The 27,762-nt window shown below is 45.4% G+C and overlaps 1 protein-coding gene across 13 annotated transcripts in view; it reads left to right on the top strand.

Moving 5' to 3' along the window:
- The window catches only part of LOC126526907 (transmembrane protein adipocyte-associated 1 homolog), a 245,480-nt gene that overhangs the window by 115,134 nt on the left and 102,584 nt on the right, over positions 1–27,762 (top strand). For all 13 annotated transcript variants that reach the window (XM_055068410.1, XM_055068401.2, XM_055068402.2 and 10 more), the window contains 4 exons: positions 1,032–1,104; positions 1,163–1,242; positions 6,072–6,188; positions 25,343–25,403. In XM_055068410.1, coding sequence (XP_054924385.1) covers positions 1,032–1,104; positions 1,163–1,242; positions 6,072–6,188; positions 25,343–25,403 — 331 coding nt within the window. The remainder of the gene's footprint in view (positions 1–1,031; positions 1,105–1,162; positions 1,243–6,071; positions 6,189–25,342; positions 25,404–27,762) is intronic.

Below are 27,762 nucleotides of genomic sequence, written 5' to 3'. Positions count from 1 at the left end.
ATATCATTGGCGAGTAGGAGCACTTGTAGCCCGCAGAAGCAATCATGACACACACAAAAACTAGTGGGGCATGACAATGCACCCTTTTCCTGATGCAGGTGATGATTCTTGTATACAAGAAGTCGTATTGAGGGGTGTCATAAATACATAGTTCGATGTTTCATTGCTGTAGGACTCAATTGCATGGTCAGAAATAATAAATTCACACATTTGCTGTCACAAAATCCATGAATTAAGAGATCATTAATGCCATGACGCTTTTTTGTGCACAGGATAAGCTGCGTCCTGCAAGATATGCATCTGCTGCAGCTATTAAGATCAAATTATGTTGCATGCCAAAACTACTACTTGATTAGGCATGCCTTAGTGGGGGACTCTGGACTACATTTTTGCATTCTGCCCCCATCAAAATGTGACCACTGTGACTGGGATTGAATTCGTGGCCACATACCATAGCCACTGAGCTACTGCAGCGAGTCGGCAGCTATTCACAGCAGGAAATGACAGTTGTTTATACAGGTTATTTACCTGCCCATATGAAAGCCGGTTGTGATATACCAGGGTATCGTGTGTGGTATATTGCCCGTGGGAAGGCACACTTAATTGACTGCTGCTGACTTGTGCATTTTTTTACTGTCGAGCAGCATTTTCTTATTGCACAGTAATATCAAGCCACACCAAATGGCTACTCATTACTGCAGTAATGCTTCAAATGTTCCAAAAAGGCCAATCTTTCTGCTCCAGAAAGGCTGGTCTGGCTGTCCCTACTCTAAAACTGCTTTTTTTGTGCTTCAAGAATTGCTTGAAATCCTAAACTGGCTGGGCCACTACTGATAATCCCAGTGGGGGATTGACAGTATCTTCAAGTGAAATAGATTGAGCACCTCTTTGTGACCACTTTAGATTACAAACTAGTCCCAGAAGTCTCCAAAGGCTGCGGAACTTTCTCCTGACAGGTTGTAAGCAGTGCAAGCCATGTACTAGTTTGTCTTAGAAAGTGGGATGTACTACCTGTTTTATTTGATATGCAGGCACTGTGGGTGGTCGTGCGCTTCTTCCTGCTCTCCACTGAGATGAGTGTGCTCATCTTTGGGCTGGCCTTTGGTGAGTGCATGCCATGCGCTCGTGTAAGCGGGCACTGACCATTGCTGTTTTTGTGTAGGCCACTTGGACAGCCGCACCAGCATCCAGCGGGTGCTCTTGGTCACCTCCTTTGTGGCACTGCTCTACTCAGGCACCCAGGTGGGAGGAGGAGGCTTCATTACGAGCCATTCTCAGAATATGATCCTTTCTTTTGTCAAGTTTTTAATTACCTCCACTAAATTTACTATCAACTACAGTCAACCTTGGGTGATGTATCGAACCCGAATGTATCGAATTATTGTCTATGTTGAGCAATCTTAAGATCCCTTTGGAAATTCCTTGCAAAAGTATTAGCGGCGAGAATTTGGAGGGGCGCCCTCTCGCGAGTGACGTCATGGCAAGGCGCTGCTCGCTACGGCTTGCTCGACGGCCGCGCACACTCGTTGCCTTCGTGTATGCTTGGGGTATGGGTGGTTCGAGCCATAGTTATTGAAGGGTATGTCGACTTCTTTCTGCTGCCATGCCTGAACCACTGTTCCTTCAAAAGCGCATGAGCCGAGAAAGTTTGCAACTTGGATATTGCAAGCTATGTAGCGTTGAATGTCTCTACTGGTTTTGCAATGCATCTATGCACCGTGTCTGTCCATAAATTTTGCGTAGAAAAAGAATGACTGCAAATTCAATACGCGAAGTTGTGTACGATGCTTTACTAAATACGTAACATTCCCTTAGTACTTGGCTTTGAGAGACGTTCTACATGGAAGAGAAATCTTGGTATTTGGTGTCAACGTGTTGTCCGTGTTAGACACTGCCCTGCGAAGCTCTCATCATGATTCTTATTACTCTGGTGAGTTGTTCTAGTCAAATATGGGCACTTTATTAATGCGTAAAGGAAAGAGCTAAGCGCGCATTTCGTATGAAAAAGCTTGCTGCTACTTTCACCGCTCCCTGAAACAAGCCCCCATAAAACAAATTGCTCATGGCTGCTAACCCGACGGCGTGTTATGTAGATTATTTACATAGTTAATTCACAAACACCTTAGTAGCAATCGCCTGAAAGAAAAGTATCGTGGTTAAGGTCGAGAGCCAATCAATAGCAAGCGATGAAATGTTTCACGGTGGCCCTCAGTAGCCTATATCGACAATATGACGCAGACCTCGAACAACGTTAGCAACTGACTGTAATTATGGTGAGGCACGCATTGTTCGCGAAAGCTATCGGTGCCGTACAAGCTCGAATTGAAACCATAAAGCAGTTTTTTACAGCGCCAGTTGCAATGCCTAAACTATACTCAAGTACTGCAGCACAGCTTAGGCTGCCTAGAAAAGGAAAATTCAAGCACCTTCTGCTTCACCATGTCTCGATCCAGCGTTGTTTAACTCTGCAACCGGAGAACTATTTGCTTCGTCAGTACATAAAAGAGAACCTCGCAAACCTTCGTAAGGAAGACACAACATGTCTTACATATTTCACTTGATTTTTGACCCTCCACTGGGGAATTATATCTTCAATGTGTCCCATACTACTGATGAATGACGGTTCGGCTTCTTTCTGGCTGCAGCCATACAGTGCAAAATTCATATTTCACTAAAAAATTTGGGCCGAGCGGCCTGTGTCAGATCGCCAAGCAGATTCGTGATGTATATTCCTCAAGCAACAAACACCAGTAAATTCTCAAGTTGAACGTGTAGCACAGTAAAAGGAGTATATATTGGTACATTCCTTTTCGTATTCGGCAAACAGCTGTTAGCCTCAATTAGCTTTACTTCAAATTATCGCCATTAAACACGTGAAGAACCGGCTAATTTTGAGATGTAGTTGAAGAAGCCAAGTGGGGCTGGTATAATGTAAATTGCAGTGTTAGTTAAGTCCCAGTGTTACTGCCGAGCGTTTCTGTGAAGAAACGCAAAAATTCGATATTATACCATGAACTACTCGTTGTGAGCAAACCTGTTGTAGCAGATTAAAATGAAGGTAAATGTTGTAGAAGTCATATATAGCCAGCGTTTGTCATATATTTGTTGCACCGCTTCTGGTATGGTATCATAACTGGATTCTTATATGCTATGTTTTTGCGGTTGTCGATCCGCGCATTAAAAAGGCGCACTGGACTGGTCTGCATTCCTACGGCTGGCACTGTAGCGTTGCCTTTGAGAACTGTATTGTCGTCTAAAAAATAAGCTCTTTGAATAAATTTTTCCGAACGAAGACGTCGTAAAGATATATTTGAGACGACCGCCACAAGTATACAAGCAGAGGGAACGAGAGCGAACAAACGAAAACACTGCAGAAGGCGCCCTGACACCCCCCGAACTGCAGCAGACAAGTGCGAGTACTTGCCCTGACGTCACACGAGCGGCGCTCGCAGCGCTCCTGTAGTTCGTTTTCGGGGCTAATAGTGCCATTGTAGGCACATATCCAACTCCCATTTATCAGTATGTTCAATATACCTCTTCAAGTGCAATTCTCCTAATGTGACGCAGTCACTTCTTGCACAATTATAAATGTACAATGCCAACGAAACGGCTGTGTTTTGGCAGAGGCTGTGAAGCAATATATTGCATCTGAAGGGAAGGACATGCCATGGAGAAAAAATGAGCAAGGTGTGTGTCCCAGTTTCGTTCGCTGTGCAAACTGCAGCCATTCGTTATATGCTAAGTGGATTGCCACGCTGCTTCTAGAAAGTGAAAGGCCTTTTGGTCTGATATGCATTCCACAAGAAAGTACGGGTGATGCGTGGTCTTTTCACTGAGTGGCTTTGGACATGGTGTGGAACTGGAAATGTCTGGCCGCCTTGTTTGTGTTTGAAGACATGGGGTTCCCAAATAACTGGGTTCCATGAGGGGCCAAAATGAATCCAACCCCACCGGACTTTAATGAATTTTTACAGTACCGTTTGGACTTAACAAGAAAGACCATCACATGCCGCATCTGCACTTTGGTGTAGTTTTTGTGGCAGGACAATTACGGCAGTGGCTTGCAAATTTCATCGCTGTGTGATGTGTGGGCTCACAGTGTCCGCGCTGAACGAATTTTATTCATGCACATGTGGGGGTCTGTAACAAGTAAACTGGAATGGATGTTCAATCTCATTGCTGTGCGATGCGTGGGCTTACAGTGTCCGTGCTGAACGAATTTTATTCATGCTCATGTGGGGGTCTGTAACAAGTAAACTGGAATGGATGTTGTGCAAGCTAACATGTGCCATTCCTGGCTCTGTAAGTGATGCACAAGAGCAGCATATAGCATGTTCATTTGATGTGGTGACTGTCGACTGCTTTCATTTCTGCAAGCCATGCACACTCAGACAGGTCCCACTCAAAAGAGGTGGCAAGGAATGGTGGCACATTTGAGCTATCCTCTATTACACGCATGCAGTATGCTTACAACAGCACTATGCCACATGCACTGTCAAACAGATAAGTGAAGATGCTCTTCATGATGGGGTTGGTGATAGCCATGAATGCAGTGCGCGATGACCCACAAGGAGATTTGCTGGTACTTGAACAGGAAACTGAGTGCACGTTCGCGTTTTCATGTAAACGGGTGGTGAGCGAGTAGTGCGGCGAAGCGGCTGCAGCGGTCGGCTATTGTTTTTGATTGCATACACCTTGTGCCTTTTCTTGTTTACATGGGATCTAGTGACCAAAAAACGTATCATACGATCACAGTTTAGTGATTTGCTGAACATTGGTTCCTTTCAGTGAAAGGTCTTGTTTTTAGAAAACACATCAACCAGCAAAAAAGAAGCGTAATTGTATTGGGTCATTTTTCGTGGTCTCGATTGCGAGTGTTCACGCCGGGAAATCGTGCTAACTAGATTGTGTCAACGAGGTTCTACTGAATGCTAACAATGAATATATGGCATCACAAATGTCGTATACAGCGGTAGAAGTTATTGCTGTTAATCTTCGTGTCTTAACAAAATCAAGGTTCTTGGTTTTGTACACTATAGATAAGTTGATTGCTTGCAACAAATAGCACCTAACATCTAACACGTCTTATGAATTGCATTAATGCGGTGGTTCATCAGATACCTGTTTCCTGCTGCAAGCAGGTTTGTCAGATGAGCTATTGCTTGAATGCTAGATTAAGAGAGCACTGTAATAATATCAGGAAAGGACACCGTGGTTGTCCCATACGGCTTCCTTGAAAAAAAACCTGTATGGGTTTTTTTTTTTTTAGGAACCTTTATGGGTTTTTTTTGTAGCGCTTAACTACGTTTTGGTGGATGTCTCACTTTCCCTTTATTAATTACTTCTCTCCACCTTGCGGGCTTCCGTAGAACTATTATGTCAAACTGCATCGCAACACATATGGATGCAAACCAAGAAACGGTTTGCATCCATGCGTGTTGCAGTGCAGTGCTAGCCAACCACCGTGTCCTTTCCTGACATTATTACAGTGCTCTCTTAATCTATCATTCAGTAAGTAGCTCATCTGACAAACCTTCTGCTTTCAGCAGGAAAGAGGTATCTGATGAACTACCGTTTTATTGCAATTGATAAAATGTGTTAGGTGTTAGATGCTATTTGTTGGAAGCAATCAAGTTATCTATAGTGTACTGCTGATTTTAAAAACTTAAACAAAACGATATTGAACAGATTTTTTGAATTGCAAAGAGCAGTGGTTTACGAGATACCGGTTTCTTGCTTCAAGCAGTATGCAAGTCATATGATCTATTGGCTGAATTATAGATTAAGAAAGCAGTGTAATAATGTGAGGAAAGGACATGATGCGTGCCTGCCATTGCATTGTTGCTTATGCTTGTTATTACTCCTTGGCTCATAAGATTTATGTGAATACTGATAGAGTTGCGAGCCATCTTTCCTTTTTTGTGCTGTAAAAATACGCTATATAGCTCCAGTGATGCATTAGTACTATTCATGTTCTACAACATACATCCCAAATTTAAATTCAGGGTGTTGTTCTCACCTCCACAAGATGACCCAATTGCTTCACTAAGTAGCCATGTCGTTACTTGCAGGGTGTTTTGGAGTTGGTGCTTCCAGACCGCAAGTTCTATGTGCCGGACAAGAACTTTGAGTTGTTTGGCCATGGTGGCATGCTCTTCTGGTTCATCAGCTCAGTCCTGTTCGCTGTGGTAAGTGTTGCCCAATGGTGCCACCAGCACTGCATCACGGTTACAGGTGTGCCATGCTTCTTGATCGCTGGTCTTATGGAATTAAGGCTTTCGGAAATACGTTTGACAGCAGTAAAGGCATCATTTTATGAAACTACCTCCTAGCATGTTTTAGTAGTTACACTACTACCATTGAAGATTACAGTAGAGCCTTGTCAATTCAGTGTTTGTTGAACCAAAAACAAAGTGATGAACTAGCAGATTTTAAAATAATGCAACAAAAGAAAAGTTGTTATTGTGCCTCTTAAGCTTTGCACTTCTGGCTAGTCATGGGCTGGTGGAGTGCGCAGCTGTAAGTTAGTTTTTCTCGGATTGCTCTTCCCACCTCTTGGTACATATCCACACGCTCGTTTTTCTCTGGCTGGACGGTTCTGGTTACCCACGGGCTGCCAGATCCTGCCAGGGTGATTTTGGTTTGGCAGCTCTCTGGAAGCTTTCTGGCTAGCAGATTACAAATAGAGGTGGTGAGCGCTCGCTGCCATCTTTGTAGGGACATGACGATTGTAACATGGACACTTGATCTTCCTTAGGACATTCACCTTGCTTAGTCAACTGCTGCCAGTTCTTATTACATCTGGGGTTATTTTCAAAAGACTGCTTCGCCTTGTGAGATGATGCGATATATGAAGTAGTGAACATTTCAACTTGTTAGCACTTAACTTGGGCCATCACTCTTCTTGCGTCTCATGTAAACAGCGCTAAACAGCATGCAGCACATTCAAGATAATCGACAAGGACCTAAGCCCACACGGATAGGCGTTTTATGACTCAGCATGTGCGATCTTGGTTAGAATAAATATCAAAACATCATTGTATGAAACCTCCTGATTTACAGCTAGCTAATGTTCGGAAGTGATGGGGTGGCCACACTGAAAATATAGCTCTATATGTGAATTTGTTTCTGGGAACAATCAAACATGCATTTTCTTAGATTCTTGACATGGCAAGACTGTATCTATGGCTTTTAACCCTTTGAGGGTCTATTTTTTTCGACATATATGACCGCCCAGGGTCGATTTTTTTTATTGCAGATTCGAATTCTTCTTAGGGACTTATTTCGAAAAAGATTTACCGTTATTTTTCTAGAGTGACAGTAAAGTTAGAAAAAAATATTTTGCGTTGGTGTATATGCACTCTTCATTCATGAATAACAACAATAAAAGATGAAATAAACTTATCAGAATTTAAAATTTGATGCATTTTTATGCACATGGTTCAAGGCTTTGAAAATCCGCACACGAAAATAGTTCACAAGCCTGAAATGTTCTTGCTCTTACACTAATACGTACGTCCATAGCATAATCGAACTGCGTAGATGCGCGCACTCAAGAAAACTGTGTGACAAACTTCCGCTAATCTTCATCTTATCGCCAACCAGCTAGGGCAATTAGTTTTCGCGAAGCTTTAAAAAAGAAAACAAACGGAAACGCATGCACAGCGACATCCTTCCAATGCGCACCCCTGTGAGCACTTAACGAATGAGAAAAGCGGTCGCCCTTCGAGTGATTAGGAAGGAGATAGCCATCAGTTTCGCAAGCACAAAAAGCCGAAACTGCCCGCGAAACAAAATCCAAATGGCCGCCCGCCCGCGCGCACGCCAATGCGCGAGCAGTAGTATATAGAAGCGCGGGAGCAAACCAGCGCTAAAACAAACCATGCAACGAAAACCGAGAGAGGGAGGCGAGCGAAAAAAAATTTCCTGTATCCCTACATTGTGGCAGCACATGACAGAAAAGAAAAAGTTAGGAAATTGGCACGCTTTTTAAACGTACTGACGGCGCCGTAAATATACGGCATCGACCATTTTCGGACTTGTTCGCGGCGCCGTATATTTACGTCATTGACCATCAAAGGGTTAAGCCACAAACTTCTAAGCAGAAAGTGCGACTCCAGGTCACCGAGCTCATGCTAAATTCTTGTGGATATGTAGAAGCAGCTGTGGCAGGCTGAGCAATATGTTTTTTTTGTGCATTGGCTCTTATAAAGTTGTCTCGCATAAAAAAAAATGAAGAAACAAGGGTGCAACATGTTAAAGGAGTACTGACGGAAAGTTTTGAGGTTATCTGTTTTGCCCTTAAAGGGACACTAAAGCGAAACAATAAATCAGTTTAGACTAATGAAGCATTGTTTGAGAACCCTGCAGGCAGTCATTTAAAAAAAATTGTTTGATTATTGGATGAGAAAATGAAGGTCCAAGTATCAGTATTTGAATTTCACGCTGAATCTCCAGTGCCAGTACGTCAGCGTGACGTCAGGGATTCCAAAGTATGTTTTTGCATTTGGGCCACGTTGGCTGAATAAAGGTTCCCGAAACTTGCCATGTTTAATATTTGGTTCCTTTAGAACACAATGTAGTCAATCTGTACCGCTATATATAATTAGTAGGCCCTAGAAGATGCCATCAAAATCCAAGACGTCACAGCCCCCAGGCGCGGGAACTTGAGTAGGCATTGCCACCCGTATTTCGTTCTTGCGCTTTTTCTGGCTTACCAAACGTCTTATCGTTGTAAGAGTGGTGTTTTTGGTGTTGTAGAACGGCAATTTACTGATGCAGAAGAAATCATTTTTCACTTTAGTGTCCCTTTAAGTAGCTAACAACTCAATAACCATGATAAAGAAACTCATTTGCTCCAGCGTGCGACGATTGTTTAGTTGTATGCTCTCAAGTTTCGACCAGTCATGGTTTCGATGTTGAAGAGCACTTCATGCCCAGAGGTGTATGTGACATGCTTTGTTAACAAGGCATGTGAGCATACACACCTGTGACACATGCTGGCGCATCCTCTGCTGTTCCGTCTGTGCTTCTTTCGTCTGCTAGTTTGTTGTGCATGTGCTCCAATTAACTGCATTATATTTGCTTGCTTCAACAAAGACTCTTCCTCACCAGATAAGGAATTGGCCTCCCTGGTGCAGTATTCGGCCGCTACCTCTCTCATGACCCCAACAATTAAGTCAATCCCCAGCAACTGCAGAGCACTTGACCAAGGTGGCGGTCAGACCTGTGACGCTGCAGAGGGTACTAAGAATCTGAATCTGGACAGGCCACCACTGGAAACTGAACCTGTCAATTTTCAGCACAAGTCATCACGAGTGAAGCTAGCTTAGCAGGACTCGGAGGAATTACCAGGCATACAGGGGATATCATTGGCCTTAAAGAGATTAGAACTGGTGAGGCTTATACAGTGCTAACAGTCATGACCGCTGCTATAGAGGTCTCCCAGATAAAAAGCAATACGGGGTAGGATTCCTAATCCATAAGGACATAGCGGGCAACATTGATGAATTCTACAGCATTAATGAGAGGATAGCAGTAGTCGTAATCAAACTTAATATGAAGCACACATTAAAGGTAGTACAAGCCAATGTGACAACGTCCAGTCACAGTGATAAAGTAGATAAGTTTTCTGAAGATGTTGAATTAGTGTTGAGAAAAGTGCAAATTCAGTATACTGTAGTCATGGGTGACTTCATTGCAAAAGTGGGGAAAAAGCTGCGTGAGGAACAAGCATTTGGCAACTATGGCGTCGATTCTAGGAACGCTAGACGACAGATGTTGGTAGAATTCGCAGAAAAGAATAAGCGGAGAATAATGAACACCTTTTCAAGAACAGTAGCAACAGAAAGTGATCCTGGAAGAGCCCTAATAGAGAAACATGAAATGAAATAGATTTCATACTCTCTGCCAATCTCAGCATAGTGCAGGATGTAGAAGTGTTAGGTAGGGTATAGGGCAGGGATCATAAGTTAGTGAGGTCTACGATTTCCCTCAATATTGTTACGTTGCAGTAGTCACATATAAAGATATATTTACAATATTTACACGGAAGACAACGATGCATAACCAAGATGGCTGTCGAGACTGATTCCACCTCTACACATCACATCGTGTTCTTCTGACTGGCGCCACTCTTGGGTGGGCCGTAACAATATGAAGAGAGGAAGAGTAAAGTTCGTTAAGGAGAAACAGGATAAACTAGATGCAGTAAGAGTGAAAGCTGACCAATTCAGGCTGGTGCTTGCAGACAAATATGCAGCTTTAGAACAGAAAGATGAATGAAGATGACATAAAGATAATGAATGAAACCGTAACTAGGCTTGTTTCAGAAGCAGCAAATAAAGTGGAAGGTAAGCCACCAAGGCAACCAGTAGGTAAGCTCTCCCAAATAACAAAGAACCTAATAAAGAAAGAAAGCATGAAAGTGTCCAACTGAATAAATCATATAGAATTCATGGAAATGTCAAAACTGATCAACAAGGAGAAAGTAAGGGATATTTGAAATTACAATGTGAGTAAGACTGGGGAACAGTATAAAATAGACGCAGCATGAAATCAGTGAGAAGAAAACTTGGCATAGGACAAGCCAAGATGTATGCACTGAAAGATAAACAGAGTACCATCATCAGCACCTTAGAAGATATAGTAAAAGCAGCAGACAAATTATATACTGACCTGTACAGTGCCCAGAGCAGACAAGCTACCTTTATTCGAAATGGTAATGAACAGGATACAGAGGCTCCTTCTATAACTAATGAAGTTAGAACGGCCTTGCAAGACATGACCTGGGACCCTTTATACGCAATGCCTCACGACTTCAAGTATACTAGAGAACTGGGAGAATGCCAACAGTGTACTAATCCACAAGGAGGGAGATGTTAAAGGACTGAAAATCTATAGGCCAATTAGCTCGCTTTCAGTATTGTATAAAATATTCACCAAGATTATTTGCAATAGAATAAGGGCAACACTTGACTTCAGTCAACCAAGAGAACAGACTGGCTTCAGGAAGGGATATTCTACAATCGATCACATCCATGTCATCAATCAGGTAATCGAGAAATCTGCAGAGTACAGTCAACCTCTCTATATGGCTTTCAGAGGTTATGAAGAGGCATTTGAATCTCTAAAGATACCAGCAGTCATAGAAGTATTACATAATCAAGGAGTACAGGAGGCATACGTGAATATCTTGGGAAATATCTACAAAGATTCCACAGCTACCTTGGTTTTCCACAAGAAAAGTAGAAAGTTACCTATCAAGAAAGGAGTCAGGCAAAAAGAAACAATCTCTCCAATGCTATTTGCTGCATGCTTAGAAAAAGTATTCAAGCTATTAAACTAGAAAGATTAATCTGCAGAAGACAAAGATAATGTTCAACATCCTGGCAAGGAAACAAGAGTTCTGGATGGCCAGTCAGCCTCTTGAGTCTGTAAAGGAGTACGTTTATCTAGGTCATTTACTCACTGGGGACCCTAATCGTGAGATGGAAATTTGCAAAAGAATAAACATGGTTTGGAGTGCATACGGCAGGCATTGCCAGATCCCGACTGTGAGCTTACAACTGTCATTGAAAAGAAAGGTGTACAATCGCTGCTTTCTACCAGTGCTAACATATGGGGCAGAAACTTGGAGGTTGATAAAGAAGTTTGAGAAAAAGTTAAAGACCACACAAAGAGCGATAGAATGAGAAATGTTTGGTGTAACGTTAAGAAACAGGAAGAGAGTGGTGTGAATCGAAGAGCAAACGGGAATAGCCAGTATTCTAATTGACATTAAGAGAAAATAATGGGGCTGGGCAGGCCATGTAATGCGTAGGATGGATAGCCGCTGGACCATTAGTGCTACAGAATGGGTGCCAAGAGAAGGGAAGCACAGTTGAGGATGCCAGGAAGCTAGGTGGGGGTGAGGAAATTAGGGAATTCATAGGCGCAAGTTCGAACCGGTTGGCTCAGGACGGGGGTGATTGATGATCGCAGGGAGAAGCCTTCGTCTTGCAGTAGACTTAAAAATAAAGAGAAAAAAAAAAGAGGGGTGGGGGGGGGCTTCTATTTAGTGCTTCTATCAGGGAAAATTAGCTGTAATTTTGTTGAAAGGGAACGAAAGTCACTAATGCTGACTTGCATAACAGAGAGGGATGGTAACGAATCGTCTTTTGATGCCGTGTCGTCGGTTGGAGGAGTTACCAGTGTACAGTCAATGGGCTCCCTTCAATGGTCAGGCAGCACAGCGATCGGCTCAGCCGTCAGTGCCACTGTGTCAGTTGCGTGAAACACTTAGGTGGCCACTGCTACAGAGGCATGCTTTTGCGGCGCTTGTTTGAAACCTGTCGGTCGATCCAAATAGCAGTTTTAAGGCAATCGAAAACATCAAGGCCCATTTTGGACCACCGACGCTGGAGAAAGGACGTCAAATTTACGACTACAACCGTGTATCTCATGTCAAAGTAGTAAACAGCACGGACATCACAGCGAGGTGCCTAAATTAAATTATGCTGTTTTAGGTGACAAAACCACGATTTGATTAGGACACACGCCATGGTAAGGGACTCCGGAATAATTTGGACCACCTGGGGTTCTTTAACGTAGACCTAAATCGAATTACACGGGTGTTTTGGTATTTCGACCCCATCGAAACTCTGCCACCATGGCCGGGATTTTATCCCACTACCTCATGCTTAGCAGCCCAACACCATAGCCACTAAGCAGTCACCGCAGGTCGCGAAGTATTTCTCACAACAAAGCAAGCATGCTTACGACGTCGAACTGAAAGTGAGTTTACAAATCATTATTTTATGCCACTTAAGTGAGCAAATAGGGCCGTGAATGCCTCAAGCATATTCTGGTATTGTCATTTGGGCTCAAATGTGACAGGGCATTATCGCTAAAGCATCATAGAGAGCAATCAGCTGAGACTAAATAACGTGAAGGCTGAACAAATATGCACTAGCGTGCGCGAGAGAAATGCTAATTTTCGAATGCTCGACGTGTGCTGCAGTGTACTCCAGCCTCAGTACTGTTTTAAGCGCGAGAAAACACAGGCACAAGCTTGGTTCTAGCATTCGTGTCTTGATCTTGGCGGAGGAAGAAGCACAGTGCCTACAAAGCTCCAGCTTGGATCACTTATGAAGCTAAATTTGACACGTAACAACCACTGCGCGTTTGTTTTGCAGCAAGACGAGCTAAACAACTATGTAAACTGATTTACAACAGCGGGAATAAGTTCATGCGTTTTTATGCAGTTGACCCTATAGCATGGATTTTTAGGAATGCCACTGTTGGTTATATTTTAATTTGTTTTTGTTTTGTTTTTGCATTAACATCTTATTTCGTTCAACAGAAATTCGCAAAACCGCCATGAACCGCAACTATCGACTTCAGCCACCGGGTTGCTTCCTTCGGCTTTGAAGGGAAGCGATACAATTTGATGCCGACATCCCCTTTGCGGTTGTGACAATCAACGCAGCAGTATCTGTGCTTGTTCTTTTTACGAGTAGTAAAACATCGCTAAACAAAGGTCTTTTTGTTCACACTTCCCACGAAGGAGCTGCCAAGAGGTCGCGATGAATCCATTGGAAAATTGTAAAAGCAGGGGGGCCTAAGCGCACCACGGACAATGGTGAAATGACGGTGGGGGCGTAGAGAAAGAAATACAACACGAACGGACACTGCCATAGAGCCCAGCGGCCTAATTGTCTGCAGCGCACCAAATCCGCCGGCGTTAATACCTGAACGACACTTCCGGTTTCGGCTTTGTCCCAGCTGCACTGTTTCTTTTTTTTTAGCTTCTACAGCTTAACTGGGTGCGATCTTTGTGCGAAATCATTTCATTATTAAAATTGCTTGTGAATTATCTTTACAAGCCTCCATCGAATATGTTCCACGTGTAATTTCATAAAGACGCCTTGTGAAATAAGGAAATGTTTATTTTATTCTATATAAATGCTTGTTGCGGGCTTTTTGTGCATCCAACATTCTGGCACCAGGTGAGCAACAGTAGTTCCCGTAGGAAGCTCCACCAGACGACATCAGCTGAAAAAATTAATTTACAAGCAAGTGTCAGTTTGGTATTAACATGCAAGAATAATGCGTGTAGAAGCGAAGTGTGCGATCGTGGTGAATGGGAGGCATTACCAACAAAAGCAGTTGGCTTTTACGTACACGGTGTAGAAAATACCCGACTCATCCAAAACAATATCGTACACACCACGAAAACATTCTATTTCCAAGCATTCCCCTCTTCCCGGGCCTTATTTCCTGCACTTTAATAGCACGAATACTCTGGCTACTGCGTGTTTCCAGTACTTGGCTACAACCGACGCGATAGTACGCTACGAATACAGAGAGGTGGTCACAACACAGGCTCTCAACCAGACCATGCTGGATGCTTGCAGAATTTCTTCTACTCACACTCAAGACAAATGTGTGGATGCCGTTCAGAACACAGAATTTTCGAGTTACTAGTTCCTGGCATTTGAGCTCCTTGGCGTTATCTTTTGCGTGATCTGCTGGTGCAAGCAACACGCTCCCTTGCTATCGCTCTTGGCAATTACTCGTCGCATTTTCGAGAAGCGTGAGTACGAAAAGAAGGCTTAAATTGTTGCGGGACCATAAAAATTGTCACAAACTTGTTGCAGTAAAATTCAGTATGCGCCAAACTAACTGTCACCATGGCAGAGCTGCTTTTCGCTGCGTCACGACAGGCGTGGCGAGCGTGCCTCATAAGTAACAAAAAAAGTACCGAAAATAATTTTCAACAATGTTGGACGTTAGAGAAAGTTCCATTCGCCGGGAGCCCACCAAACCATGAGACATTCATTTGAGGGATCACTAGTCATTTGTGCGCAGGCGCGAGTAAGAGCGGGCGCGAGAGAGAAAATCTGGGGGCTTTTGCTCCTCGAATACATGACGCTGCCTAGGCACTTATGGATGAGGTTTCTTAGTGCGTGTTGTATGCGTTTGTCCCCTAGACATGCCGGCATTTTGGAGTGCGGTCACGTTTGTTTATGCTCTACCGCTGGCTACCCGCACGGTGAGGCAGGGCACGGATGCCCCAATTGGTGATCGCTGTGTCTGAAGGGGCAATGTTCCAACTGGTGTTGTATAAATCACAGGTCGCTTTTTTCATTGCAACGATAGCTTGTATCTTTTACAAGCACTGCTCCAGGAGGGCACATGTAACCGGCAAACGGAGGCATCAGGAGAGTACCTGAGGTTGTAATGAAGGCAGGCGGTGCAGGATCTCCAGGGCACCCAAGGGGTAGCGGGGGGATCAAAGCTGGAAGCAGGGCGGCCCATGGGTTGGGGCCGCGGAAGCCGAACTGCGTCAGGGGGTGTTCGCATACAAAATTGCCTCTGCATGATAGCGGACAGCTGATCTTATACACCATTTGGCGTCATTTGGTGTACTGGAGGCGCCGCCAATAATGTGAAATAATGACACGTTGTTACAATTACTAAGAAACATGATTAAATAAATATCAATACGTCCAGCTGCCAACTTGTGATGCTAAGTTCAGCACCACCGCGCCCCGCGAATTCCTGTCAGAACTTTTTCTCTGAAGGTACGTCGGACAGACTTTCTCAGCCTGCGGCACTGGTGCTGGGTCAGTCATTGTCACCAGCGGCCTTTCAGCCATTTGCGTTCAACCGCGCTTGCTAAGGCGCTCTGCTCTGCCTTCTAGATTTTCAATATACGCGGCCCAGGCTCTACTACAGTCGCTACTGCTCCCACAGAAACAGCTGTGATGTTATTTACAAGGTACATCGCCATAAGGCACGAGAAAACTACGATCCACCATGACTGACTTAACTTGCTGCTTCACCTACTTTACCGCGCCGGCAGCCAGCGTCCGTGCGTAAACAAACTCGATCCCACTCCGCAATGCCGGCACGCCTAGGGACAAAAGCCTACGACACCCGCTAACAACCCTCCTCCGTAGTACCTAGGCAGAGTCGTATATTCAAGGCGCAAAAGCCCCCACATTTTCTCTATCGCGCCCTCTCTTACTCGCGCCTGCGCACAAACGATTGGCAATCCCTCAAATGAACGTCTCGTCACCAAACCAGGCTAAATCCAAAAATAGAAAAAAAAGTCACCGAACAGGCCAACGCTCCGATGCGCAGCCGGTCTCGCTGACTTTAGCGGTGTGTCTGATGAATAACACATACATCTGGCTTGTCATTTGCCGATTCGCCTGTCGCTAGGCAACGGAAGTAAGCCGGAAAGATTAATTTAATTTACACACAGATGTTTTTACTTTTGCCACGAAAAAATTGTTGAAAAAATGAAACAGTTTCTGTTAACCTCATTTGACATTCTCCCCCCCCCCCCCTTTTTTTCTTTTCGATGCTCTCGGCAGCAAATGGTCAGCATTAATACTAGCGTGACATATTTCCTGCTGCCACTTTTCGCCAGGCGTCCCCTCTTGTTATATTTCTTTCTCTACTTTATTGCAGGGTGCCCATGACCGACTTTGGCTTCGCTGCACTACCATGCATTCCCATAGAGTCATTGTATAAAAACGTCTGAAATTTCAAACGCAGGAGCCCTTTGCCGTCCGATTTTTCGTACTTTTTGCCATAACCGCAGGTCCGAAATGGCATTAATCAAAGCCACCCCTGACGCTGTTTTGATTACCTTGCCGCTGTGGTGAACGCTAGGTCTAGCTGCTTCAACATTCGCTATTAGGCTTCTTGCCATTCGGCACCGTGTTTTTCATTGAAAGAATTCGCTGCTGTAAGCAATGGCACTGACTCCGTCTATGTGGTCCTCGCGATTGGCTTCGAAGCTCGGAAAGCACAAAGCGTTGCAGAATGCTGGTCCCGAAAGTCAGCTTCACCTCAAGACAGAGATTGTACGCGGTGAAGCATAACAAGCGTGGAAAGGGGCAATTGCCACGGGACATGGTATCTATTCCTTAATTATACACGCGTCCAACTGCCATCTCCTGTCACATTACGAGCACTAATATGCCTAATAAGTGTACTGGTGGGCCTTTTCGGATGTGCCTGTGGTGATCGGAGCCCTTAATGGCAGTAAAAGACATGCATTCATTGTTTTGAACTGCCCGATTTTACGGAGGTTTTTGTGGCCCCTAGTGACTCCGAAAAAGCAGACGATGACTGTAAAACTGACCAAGAGGATGCTTCAAGTTCGCGGTGGAACGAGGGTGAGAACAGAAAGAACCAACGCATTGAGGAATGAACGGGAAAAAAAGCCTGCTGCCGCTTCTTTCAAGGAGCTTGAGCTCAAAAAACAGAGTGTTGATGCTGAGATGCAGGTGTCGCTCATCCAAACCAAAATAAACACTTTAAAGCAGTGAAACACAACACTGAGGCGTTTGTGCGGGCTGAGAGTATGTCAGGACAGTTGAGGTTGACACAGCAGCTGTTGAGAAACGTTTTCACTTGCGACAAAGTTTGGGCCTCGTACCAATGAGCTTGCTATCAGTTGATAAAAATAGCTCAGATCCCCTTCAGTCACAGCATCCACATTTGTGGACGCATCCTATTTTTGCCATTTCTCAGCAGTGTGTGGGATTCTCACCTGTGCTCTTGGGACAAAGGAACTACAACACAGTAGTGCAGACAATCACAAGGGCATTTATTGCACCTTTCATAGACTAATGCCTGCTAGCCGAGTTGCTATCCACAAAACATGCCGATGGGCGTGCAACAAATCGCAGAAGTCCGACTCGCTGCGACCGGGTAACGAGCGAATATGTTCGCCCCATGCTGGACACCAACGCCTGGTCCTTCGTGCGTGCAGTCACATGAATGGTGGCGCGTTCGAACGAGGCCTCGTGAGACGGTCTCGCAGAAGCATGAATCGGCGCACACGTGGAACGTCCGCGTCGCTTGCCGATCCCGAGCCAAAAAGAAGGAGCCTTCTCCTTTTGCGCCCAATTAACCCCCGCCGTTAGGTAGCGTTGGCAGAGCAACACTCGCGCCATCTCTCGCAACCGACTGCCGCGGGCACCAGGATATGCGGTGAAGCGGGATTACAGGAGACGGGAGCAATGGGGGAAAACAACACATCAGGGGACACGTGAAAGTCACATGCGTGCGTAGAACATGCGTGCCTTCCAACATCGCAAACAATTTGTAACCTGTACTCATAACGTTGTCTATGCCATCCCACTTTCATGCGGAAGAACGTATATTGGTCAAACCGGCAGATGCATCAAAGAGAGATTAAAAGAGCATCAATATGATGTCACTTAAGGTAATCTCAGGTCATTTGGGTATTCATTGCCGAGATTGTTCCTGCAAACCCATGTTTGAAAGCACTCCCATTCTGTACAAGGCTCATAGCAGGATGACGAGGGAGATTGTAGAGGCCTACGAGATTGCAAGATTTGAGCAAAAGTGCGTAAGCAAGCCTTCAGTGTCACTATCGGAAAAGGAGATACGATTCCTCGGTTTATCTTTGTAACCATTGTAGTACACGTTTTTCCCTTGCCTTGCACACGTGATCGGTTCAACGAAATGCACCACGCAATGTTCTTTTGTTTCCGTTCGCACGGAATATATTTATCGATGCGTGCGAAAATAAAATCGATAGTTGGAAATGTCACCTTGGTAGAAACCCTGTGTTTTCGTTGTTGTTGTCATCTCTGTTTTGTCATCTAACAGAGATGACGATATCTTGGACTCGGTAGTCACTGCAATATATTTGATGTAGTGAACCATTTTCACTTCTATGCTTTGTAGAGCATCATCTCGGAAAGACATGACGGGAGCAGCGGCAGCGACCACCACATTGGGGCTAGATTCGAATTGGACACTAGGGCCACTCCAGTTGCAATTCACGGTGTTTGCTATTTTGAGCATGTAAACAATTCATTGCTTATACACGTGCACATGTTGTGATGTAACACATTGTTACACTTAATATTTCAATCACGCTACATTGTTATTAAAGTATGCTCAGGGCCATTGGTGAATTGCAACATACGGCGCACATCTTCATTCACGGGTTGTGGTACTGCACTGCCAACGTGGTCGCTGCTGCACAATGGAGAGCTGAAGGGATCCGTGTGTGTTCTTTCTTTTTTTCTTCTTCTTTTACTTTCTTTCACTGCACTATGGGCATATGTCGGCTCTGCTAGGTTTTCTTGAAGTGGTTGATGTTACTCTCAAGAGTTTCCCATTGATCTGCATGATGTTCAAAATTGGATTTTTTTTGTTGTTGTTGTCACGCCTATGGTCGCACACAGTTCTGTCATATTTTTCAGATGTAAACACCAGCAGTAGGGAATGAAGTACAGCTGAAAGTACCACATGCTGGTCATTACTGACTGCTGGCTCAACCTTACTTGTTTAACTTTCACGCAGTAGAGGTACGTGGAGGGCCTTCAGTTGGTACGCTGGGTGTGTGGCATTGGCACGAAATTAAGGCAAAACGTTGCCCAGCACTTGCGTTGTAGCAGCAGAAAGGAACGCCTTCCCATTAGAAGGATATGCAAGATTGCCGTATACAGAATACCATAATCTAACATATCACTGTCACGAATTACAGCAAACTAGAAACAGAGAGGGACAAGATGCATATGTAAGACACATGTGTATTGAGAAAACAAACATCAAACAAAATAACATTAAACAAACGATGCCCACATGTCGGAACACTTGCACTATACAATATGTACAGTCCAACTAGGAAATTCAGTCCTCACCATTGTGGGCTCACTCTCCGTCTCCCCGCGCGGCGTCGCCAAATGGCCCCCGGGAAGTGGAGCTTCACAACGCAGCACGACGGCGTACGGCGATAGACCCACAGCAGGTTCGAGCACCGAGCCAAAAGGCCTGGCCGGCTCTGGCCGTACATATGGGCGCTCTCCCAGGAACACGAGACGTCCAGGACAGTTAATGCGTTTATTAATTACAAATGGCCAACATGTACCAGACTGCACCCAAACACACGGAGCACACTCGGCGCCCGCGGCCCCTGATGGCAGGGGAAAGAAAGTTCCACGCCGCGTCAACCAATGACTTGCGCACGCGGGCCGAAATGCGTTAGCAAGCACTACCTAGCGCTTCCCATCACCGACACTGGTCAGTGACGGTTCTGACACGCAGAATGTGACGCACGGAGCGCCTGCGACTACCACAAGGGCGGAACGCAGAGCCACTCGGCAAGCCTCACTTACACAAGCTGACAAAGCACGTGAATGTACCCAGGCCGGGGCCGTTGGGGACACAAATAGCTGATTGCTCACGTACCTTGCCGCTTGCCTCTCGTGACCGGCGCTTGTCCCTCCTGCAACTTAACTCCCCCGTGCACGGCGATCTTCCCCAGTCGGGGCTTCTTCCCTACGTCACGCCCCACGACCCAATCGGAGGGTTGCGTAGCGTGACGTCACGGGACGCGGCCACGGCGGCTGGGGAAAACGGAGCGCGGTTGAGGGGCAGGCATTTGGGGTGGGTTTTTCTCGCAATGGCGAATAAGTCGGGAGCCGGAGGCACACCAACGACTGCGCCCCGGTAGGCCCAAGGAACTCCCACACCATTTATGTTGTAGCTCACTTGTAGAGGTGTCGGGGCAACCGCCGTGGCACAAGATCGATCAGGTTGTCAGGTGGCTGCTGTTGCCTAAGCTTAGGCCTGACAAATGGTTAGCTGTCGTAGCACAGGAAGGCGCTTGGTGCATAGGTGACAAGATGGAGCTCAATAGTGAGATGTGGTTAAGCCTGGGCTGGCTTCTGTGGCACAGGACTGGGCCAGAACTGCAGCGGGATCCTGCCTGGGTACTGCGATGCACTGTTACTGCACTCTAGGGTAACAGCGGGACAGTGCGTTGCCAGTGGGTCCCCTCTCTGGATCAGGTCTTGTGAGCCACCTGCCGCCATCTCCAGAGCATGGCTAGAGACACTTCCACACTAGCCCAAGGCCATCTCACTGACTGACCTGCACCTCATATATGTCTTCCTCTTCCTTCTTGTTGTGGTCTCGCGCTCACTCTCTGTTTCCAGTTCCACTTTTACATGTCTCGAGGACTACTTCGTTTCTTCTTTGTCGCGCTCTCCATTATCTTAAATCCACATACAAACTCATGAAAATCACTGTACATCTTTTACCTCACCGATTGCTCGGAACATTGTTACAAAAAATTTTTCATGAGAACTGATTTCAGGAGCGTTGCCACATCGTCATTGTTGAGTGGCTGTTTGTACTGTGGGGGTCTCATCCGTGCTTCTGGGAGAAAGTAACGACAACACAGTAGTGCAAACAATCACAAGGACATTTATCGTGCCGATGGGTGCGCGACAAATCTAGAAAGTCCGACTCACCACGACCGGATAGTGAGCAGATATGTTCACCCCATGCTGGACAGCAGCACCTGGTCCTTCACGTGTACAGTAACGCAAATGGTGGCGTATTTGAACGATGATGTTTGTCCATTCCAGTGTATGCCTCATAAGACGGGTCTCGCAGAACCATGGATCGGCGCACGCACGGAACGTCCGCGCTGCTTGCTGAACCCGAGCCCAAGAGGAAGAGCCTACTCCCTCTCACGCCCGACCAACCCCGCTCTTAGGTTACTCTAGCAGCACCCGCTGTGGTTGCTCAGTGGCTATGGTGTTGGGCTGCTGAGCACGAGGTCGCGGGATCGAATCCCGGCCACGGCGGCCGCATTTCGATGGGGGCGAAATGCGAAAATACCCGTGTACTTAGATTTAGGTACACGTTAAAGAACCCCAGGAGGTCCAAATTTCCAGAGTCCCCCACTACGGCGTGCCTCATAATCAGAAAGTGGTTTTGGCACGTAAAACCACATAATTTTTTTTTTACTCTAGCAGCACCACACTCGCGCCATCTCTCATAATGCACTGCAACCAAACCAACCGCCGCTAGCACTTAGCTACGCAGAAAAGCTAGATTACAGGAGATGCGACACATGTGGGGAAAACAAATATCAGTTTACGCATGAGAGTCTCGCATCCCCACAGTACTATAGTAGGTTAATGTCATTACCTCCATATTCATCTTTTTATTGCCAACTGTAGGAACATGCTTTCTGTTTGCTTCTCTTCTTTCCTATTATTTGATCTTCTTTTCTTACCACTCACATTGTTTGCACTCCTCGTGTAGTAATACTTTCTGCAACCGATGTATTCTGTAAGGTAACGAACATGCCGTGAAAGAGTGTAATGCATGAAATTATGTTGCTACAGTGCAGTCTAACAGGAAAGACAATGAGAAACCAAGTCTTTATTACAAAAATTAAACATGCTCCTCAAAACAGAAGAAATACAACATTGTATGTCCCAAAACATTAATGAGTTGGTATCCCTGGCGTCGCGTTGGAATGTAGCGGTTAGTGTAATGCTTAATTAAACACACAGTGCACTGAACTTAAGAGTGCTTCAAGTTTCGTGAGCAACAAGAAAGTGCAGAAGTCCACCCGAGCTCTCTTCCACTGAGGGCTTCATTGCCGCAGCAAATGCTCACAAGCCTGCAGGAAGTTTGGTCACCTAGGACCTTTGCTTCCACAACTTTTTGTTCTCGCGCTTGGTGCACTGGTACCTGATTACCCTTGGAGCATTGCATGAACTTGCGGTGGGCCTCCCGGTTTGAGAACTTGTCACTGTTGAAGCCGACCACGATAGACGCGTGCGGCGCCCATGACCGCACGTAGCGGTGCCAAGTGACATGATGTGCATTCCTCACTTACGTGCTGATGATAACCCACGAAGACTACCTTCATAAAGAAGGAAAAAACTGTCTTTTTCGACGAAAACTGGAAAGCAATACTTTTTAAGCAATAGAAGATTGCCATTGTGCACAGTATGGCCCACTATTAAACTAAAATCCCCATTGGTATTTAGGAAAAGGGAGGCATACAAAAGCAAAGTTCACAGTAGGGTTTCAGAACATTGGTTATTGGAATTCATCGTGGATTCTTTTTTTCCCGTTTCTTTTTTCTTCTTTAACATCGGTACGACATTAGGCAATGAAATAAGAGCTTGGTGGCGCAACCCACCACCCCGTTCCAAAGGGGATGCTCGTGACATCCATCCATCAGTCTAGTTATCGATTTCAAATAAAAACTGGCGCGTTTTTTAAAATCTTCGAATGTAAGCCAACCCTAGAGTTTGCATGTCTTATGATTGTTTCAAATAAGAAACTATGGGCCTAGATCAAAATAAATACAGTAGTTATTTCTTCAATGTCAGAGGGAAGAAAGCACTTAATTCTATTTGACAGACATTCTATCCATAAAAAATATTTCCCTGACCTTCGTATACGAACTTAGTTGTTCTCACTGCTGGCACACTAATTTGGTTTTCCCTTTAATAACAGTAGAGCATGCTATGCATCTCGATCCATAGGTACCTAAGTTGCTGATAGCTAACAGGATTTTTGTTAAGTAATGTGATTAGCCTCCTGAGCATGTGCAGCACGGTGATTTCTTTTGCACAAAATTTGGAAGCATAAATGTGTTTATTTTCTCAAATTCAATATTCGATTCTATATTCGGCTGTGTATGGCATGGTTGCGCAGGCCCGATCTTGAAAGTGATCTGCAATGGGGACAGAGTGTGCCAAGTGCTGATAAATTCGTGTGTGCTGTGTTCTTAGTGCTTAGTTCACATTGAAGTGAAAGGGAGCACAAATGTCAATTCGCTCACTGCTGCTGTCGCACTTCCTCACTCCAGCGTTTTCACAGCAAGTGTGCATGGTCATCGAGTGAGATGTGTTCATGTTTGCTTGTGCACATGTGACACCATGCTTGTTAATTTCGTTCATAAGTGAATGTCTGCAAGTTTATGCAGCCCATAAAACTGCGGCCATACAAGAGGTAAAACGGGGAAAAGCCAGCAGTTTGGAGACGGGAAGAGTTGTATACAAAGGTAATGTAAGGTAGAGCCAGGTCCCAGTCACGGTGGTCGTCAGAAACATATTTGGATAGCATGTCTGTAAGGGTGCGGCTCAAGCGCTCAGTGAGGCCGTTCGTTTGGGGATGGTAGGAGGTGGTAAATTTATGCCGTATTGAGCAGGCATGCATGATATTGTCAATGACTTTGGCCAAAAACGTACGGCCACGGTCTGTTAGCAATTGACGCGGAGTCCATGCATCAAAATAATATCATGTAGGAGGAAGTCCGCAACATGAGTTGCGCAACTGGTCAAAAGAGCACGGTGTTGTGTCGGCAGCGGCAGGCAAGTGGGGGCCCATGCCCAGCGAATGCGTGGCGAGCGCCGACGCAGTGAAGGAGACTCGGAGCTAACTGCTCCTGATGAAAACCGGAACGAAGACTCAGCCGGTTTGCGGCCGTTTATTATTAAAAGGGACTTCACATGCCAGATGACACCTCCTGATTGGTACCAGCTCGTCACATGACAGAAGGGGGGTGCGCCATCTAGCTACACTACTATGAAACATAAATGTATGATAACACAGAGATCTGACAGGGGGCGACACTATACTACATCATCCCCCCCCTGGAAACAAAGCAAGCATACAGTGAAACGCGCACATAGTCCAAAGGCGATTTCAGTTCGTTCCCCCCCACGTTCACACACGCGCACCAGTCGCACACAAAGCATGCACTTAAGTCCACAACAAATTCAGTCCGTCCCCGCCCAAGTTCACATACACGCGCACCAGTCTTGGGCACCAAAACACAGGCAGTCACTCAAACAAAGTCCGACAAGGAACACGGCACAAAACTCACTGCACCGCAACAAGGAACACATTTTATACCTGTGTGAATGAAAAATGTGAACTGTCTCTTAAATGTCACAGCGAGGCCCCTAGCCATGGCATTTCAAAGACGGCAATAAACTCTACATTCAAGAAACATAATCATCGAGCCACGGAGGCCGTTTTTTGTACGATGAGGACGCGTGCGTACCTCAGAAGAACTTTGGGGGTTGCGACGCGTATCGGTCGACTTTAAAGACCCAGTCGTCCCACTACTATTTCCCTCCCCCTGGTTGGACAATTGAATGTGGTTGTCGCTCAAAGCTGGAGAGGGTTGCCCAGGAAGCTCCTCTCGACGTCCCAACAAGTCCTGCACATGGTGAAAAAAATTAGCCGGATTCCTATGTATGGAAAGATTATGCTATGTCATACAGAAAAGCTTTTTTAATCAAAATCTAGTTGTGATCCCTCAGTTACTGTTCTTACTCGAATGCAAATTTACTAGGCACTTTGTAATAAGAAAAAAGAAAAACAGTCTTGTCTGTCCATGTGGAAATGCTTTCCTAACTGGTAAATTGCTCAACTCAGTAAACATAATGCGCGACTGTCAGCAGTTTCACTGTTGGAGTGAAATTGAAAGCAAATTGGTGGATTTGACACACAACACAACTGACCCTTTTGTGCGCAGGTGTACATCGTTGTGTTCCTACTGCCATGGACTGGCTTGCGGGAACGCGTAGCCCTGCCAGGTAATGCTGTCATTGTTCTTTAAAATGTGACTGCACTTAGCATAGATCCATATACATGGGAACAAGCTTTTCTTGGCACATCAACTGGCCAGCTCCTGTGTTGAGGAGATAGGGAACCAAGCATGGCCCCAGCTTGCACTGTGCATAATTTATTTACAGGATACTGCAGGCCCATTTTGGCCCATGCAGGAGGAGTAAAAGTATGAAACAAGAAAAAATGTGCTTTGTAGAAATGAACGTATTACTTTCAAGTTGTTAAAGTGTGGCATCATTATTACGTTGTAAAGAATGAGTACCTCCTAGCAATGACAATGGTAGAGTGTTCCATTGATCTACAGTGCTGGGAGGAAAAGAAAATTTGAAAGTGTTTGTTCTTGCTTGATAGGGAGTTGAAAATTCAGACTAATGATGTCTGGTTAGCTAGGCGGGATGCTAATGAATGGGCATGTTGGTCAAAGTGCTACGGCAATTAGTTACTTTTGAGGAAAGAAATAAGACAAACCTCGGCACTTTTCACCAAAGTTACAATGTCTGGATGCTTTGCTTTTGCATGGGAGTTATGGGCAAGTCGGTTTTACAGTACTTAGAAAAAAATTAACCAAACTGCATTCCGATGAACCATTTCAAATGTGTTAATACTGTGTTTAGTGTAAGGACTCCAGGCGCTGCAGGTGTATTCCAATTTAGGTCTAATGAGTGATCAGTTTGCATGAACTCATTTTAGGGAGGTGCTTGTTTTAGTTTGTGTTGAAGGATACAACGCTCGCAAAATGAGGAATCGGAGACATGAGAATTCTAACTCGAGTTGTTAGCAGGCTTGTGCGAATATCAGTCTTTTTAGTTCGAAGCAATTTCAGAAGCAAATAAGTATCAAATAGTTTCGAAGCGAATAGTTGAATAGTGGGATTAGCATAATACCTTGGCAAAGCTGCCACGTGTTGACAAATATAAGAAAGAAAAATTGTTGGTCGAAGCTACGGGAGTACTTTGCATTCGCTTGTCGTGATGCAGGGGATCGTGTGATGGTGCGATTTTGATTGCATGATGGCCACAGTCTAGGGGCAGTATTCTCTGATGATCACTATTAATTACTTTTGCGAAATTTTGTGACTTGGCACTGGATGCGTTAGCCATATACGCGGACGCAGCTGGTGCTGAATCATGTGGAATCTTGCAAAAGTGGCAGTATCTCCAAAAGGGATCACCTGAGAGAGATAGCGAGAAAACAACTTTATTTGCCAAAGGTAGAATTGCCCTTGCGACCCATTAAGTCGCACCTGCCTGTGACGTCCTGCCTGTGGCACCTGCCTGTCATATGATTCAAAATAAAATTCACTCAAATTAAAACACAATGAAGGAATAGCAACACTTATGTAACCTACTTAATAATCCCTAAATACGTCCTTATCCCCCTCTACGTTAGTCATTGGCATTTTCTATGCAAAACTCAGGCAACCCTAGCCTATGGCTGCAATAATACTGGAAGGGACCATTCTTAGTGACTTTTGTTGTTGCACGTATCTTCCGAGTCTGATGCGTGTTGGATCTTCGTCATAGTCGGTGTTCTCGCCGACTCGATAAACGTTGCTGCCTTGGTGTTGACCATTCAACTCGTCCATCTCTGATGTTGGTGTACCGAACTCCGTCGGTGACATGTCACTCTGGCCTCACTGGTTAGGCCTAGCTCCGGGTTCCGCCGCTACTTCTTCGAGTGCCAACAAGACGGCCAGCTTCACCGATTAGGCCTAACTCCGGGTTCTGCCGCTACTTCTTCGAGTGCCGACTAGACGCCCTGGGGACTATCGCACATGCTAGTCTGCCTCTGAAGGGGGATCCTTCATGGAGTGCCCAGCACTGCCGTGAGAGGCTGCAGCAGGCCTAAGGAGCCTCGCTCGAACGTCGCCGAGGTCGACTGCCGCACCCTGGACCGCCTGCATCGCGAACTTGACCAAACCTCCATGGCTCCCATCGCCACTTTGATGCTGATGCTACAACCTTCTTGACCCAGAGCCACGTCTATAATGCCAGCTCGGCGTCGCTTCTCTCTCGATCACAGCTCGGGTCTCACTCCTTCAAGGCTCGTGCCGTTCAAATCGATATGTGCACATCATTCTCTTCTTCCTTTCTGCGCCACATGCCTCTTACATATGACAATCCGCTCACGTGCCGCGCACACCACACGAAATGCCTTTGTCACATTGCTGGCCTCACATGCTCCTCTCCCATCTTCCTCCCACCCCTTTGAAGGCAGCGCGGTCTACTCATGTAATGAAGGGGGTAGAAGGAAGGCGGGAGATGGGCGCACAAGGCCCATAATGTGACGAAGGCTTGCTGTGCGGGATGCATGGCATAAAAGCGG

This window comes from Dermacentor andersoni, chromosome 9 (assembly GCF_023375885.2).
Source record: "Dermacentor andersoni chromosome 9, qqDerAnde1_hic_scaffold, whole genome shotgun sequence".
NCBI classification, from domain to species: domain Eukaryota; kingdom Metazoa; phylum Arthropoda; class Arachnida; order Ixodida; family Ixodidae; genus Dermacentor; species Dermacentor andersoni.
This window is presented reverse-complemented; position numbering and strand designations above follow the sequence as displayed.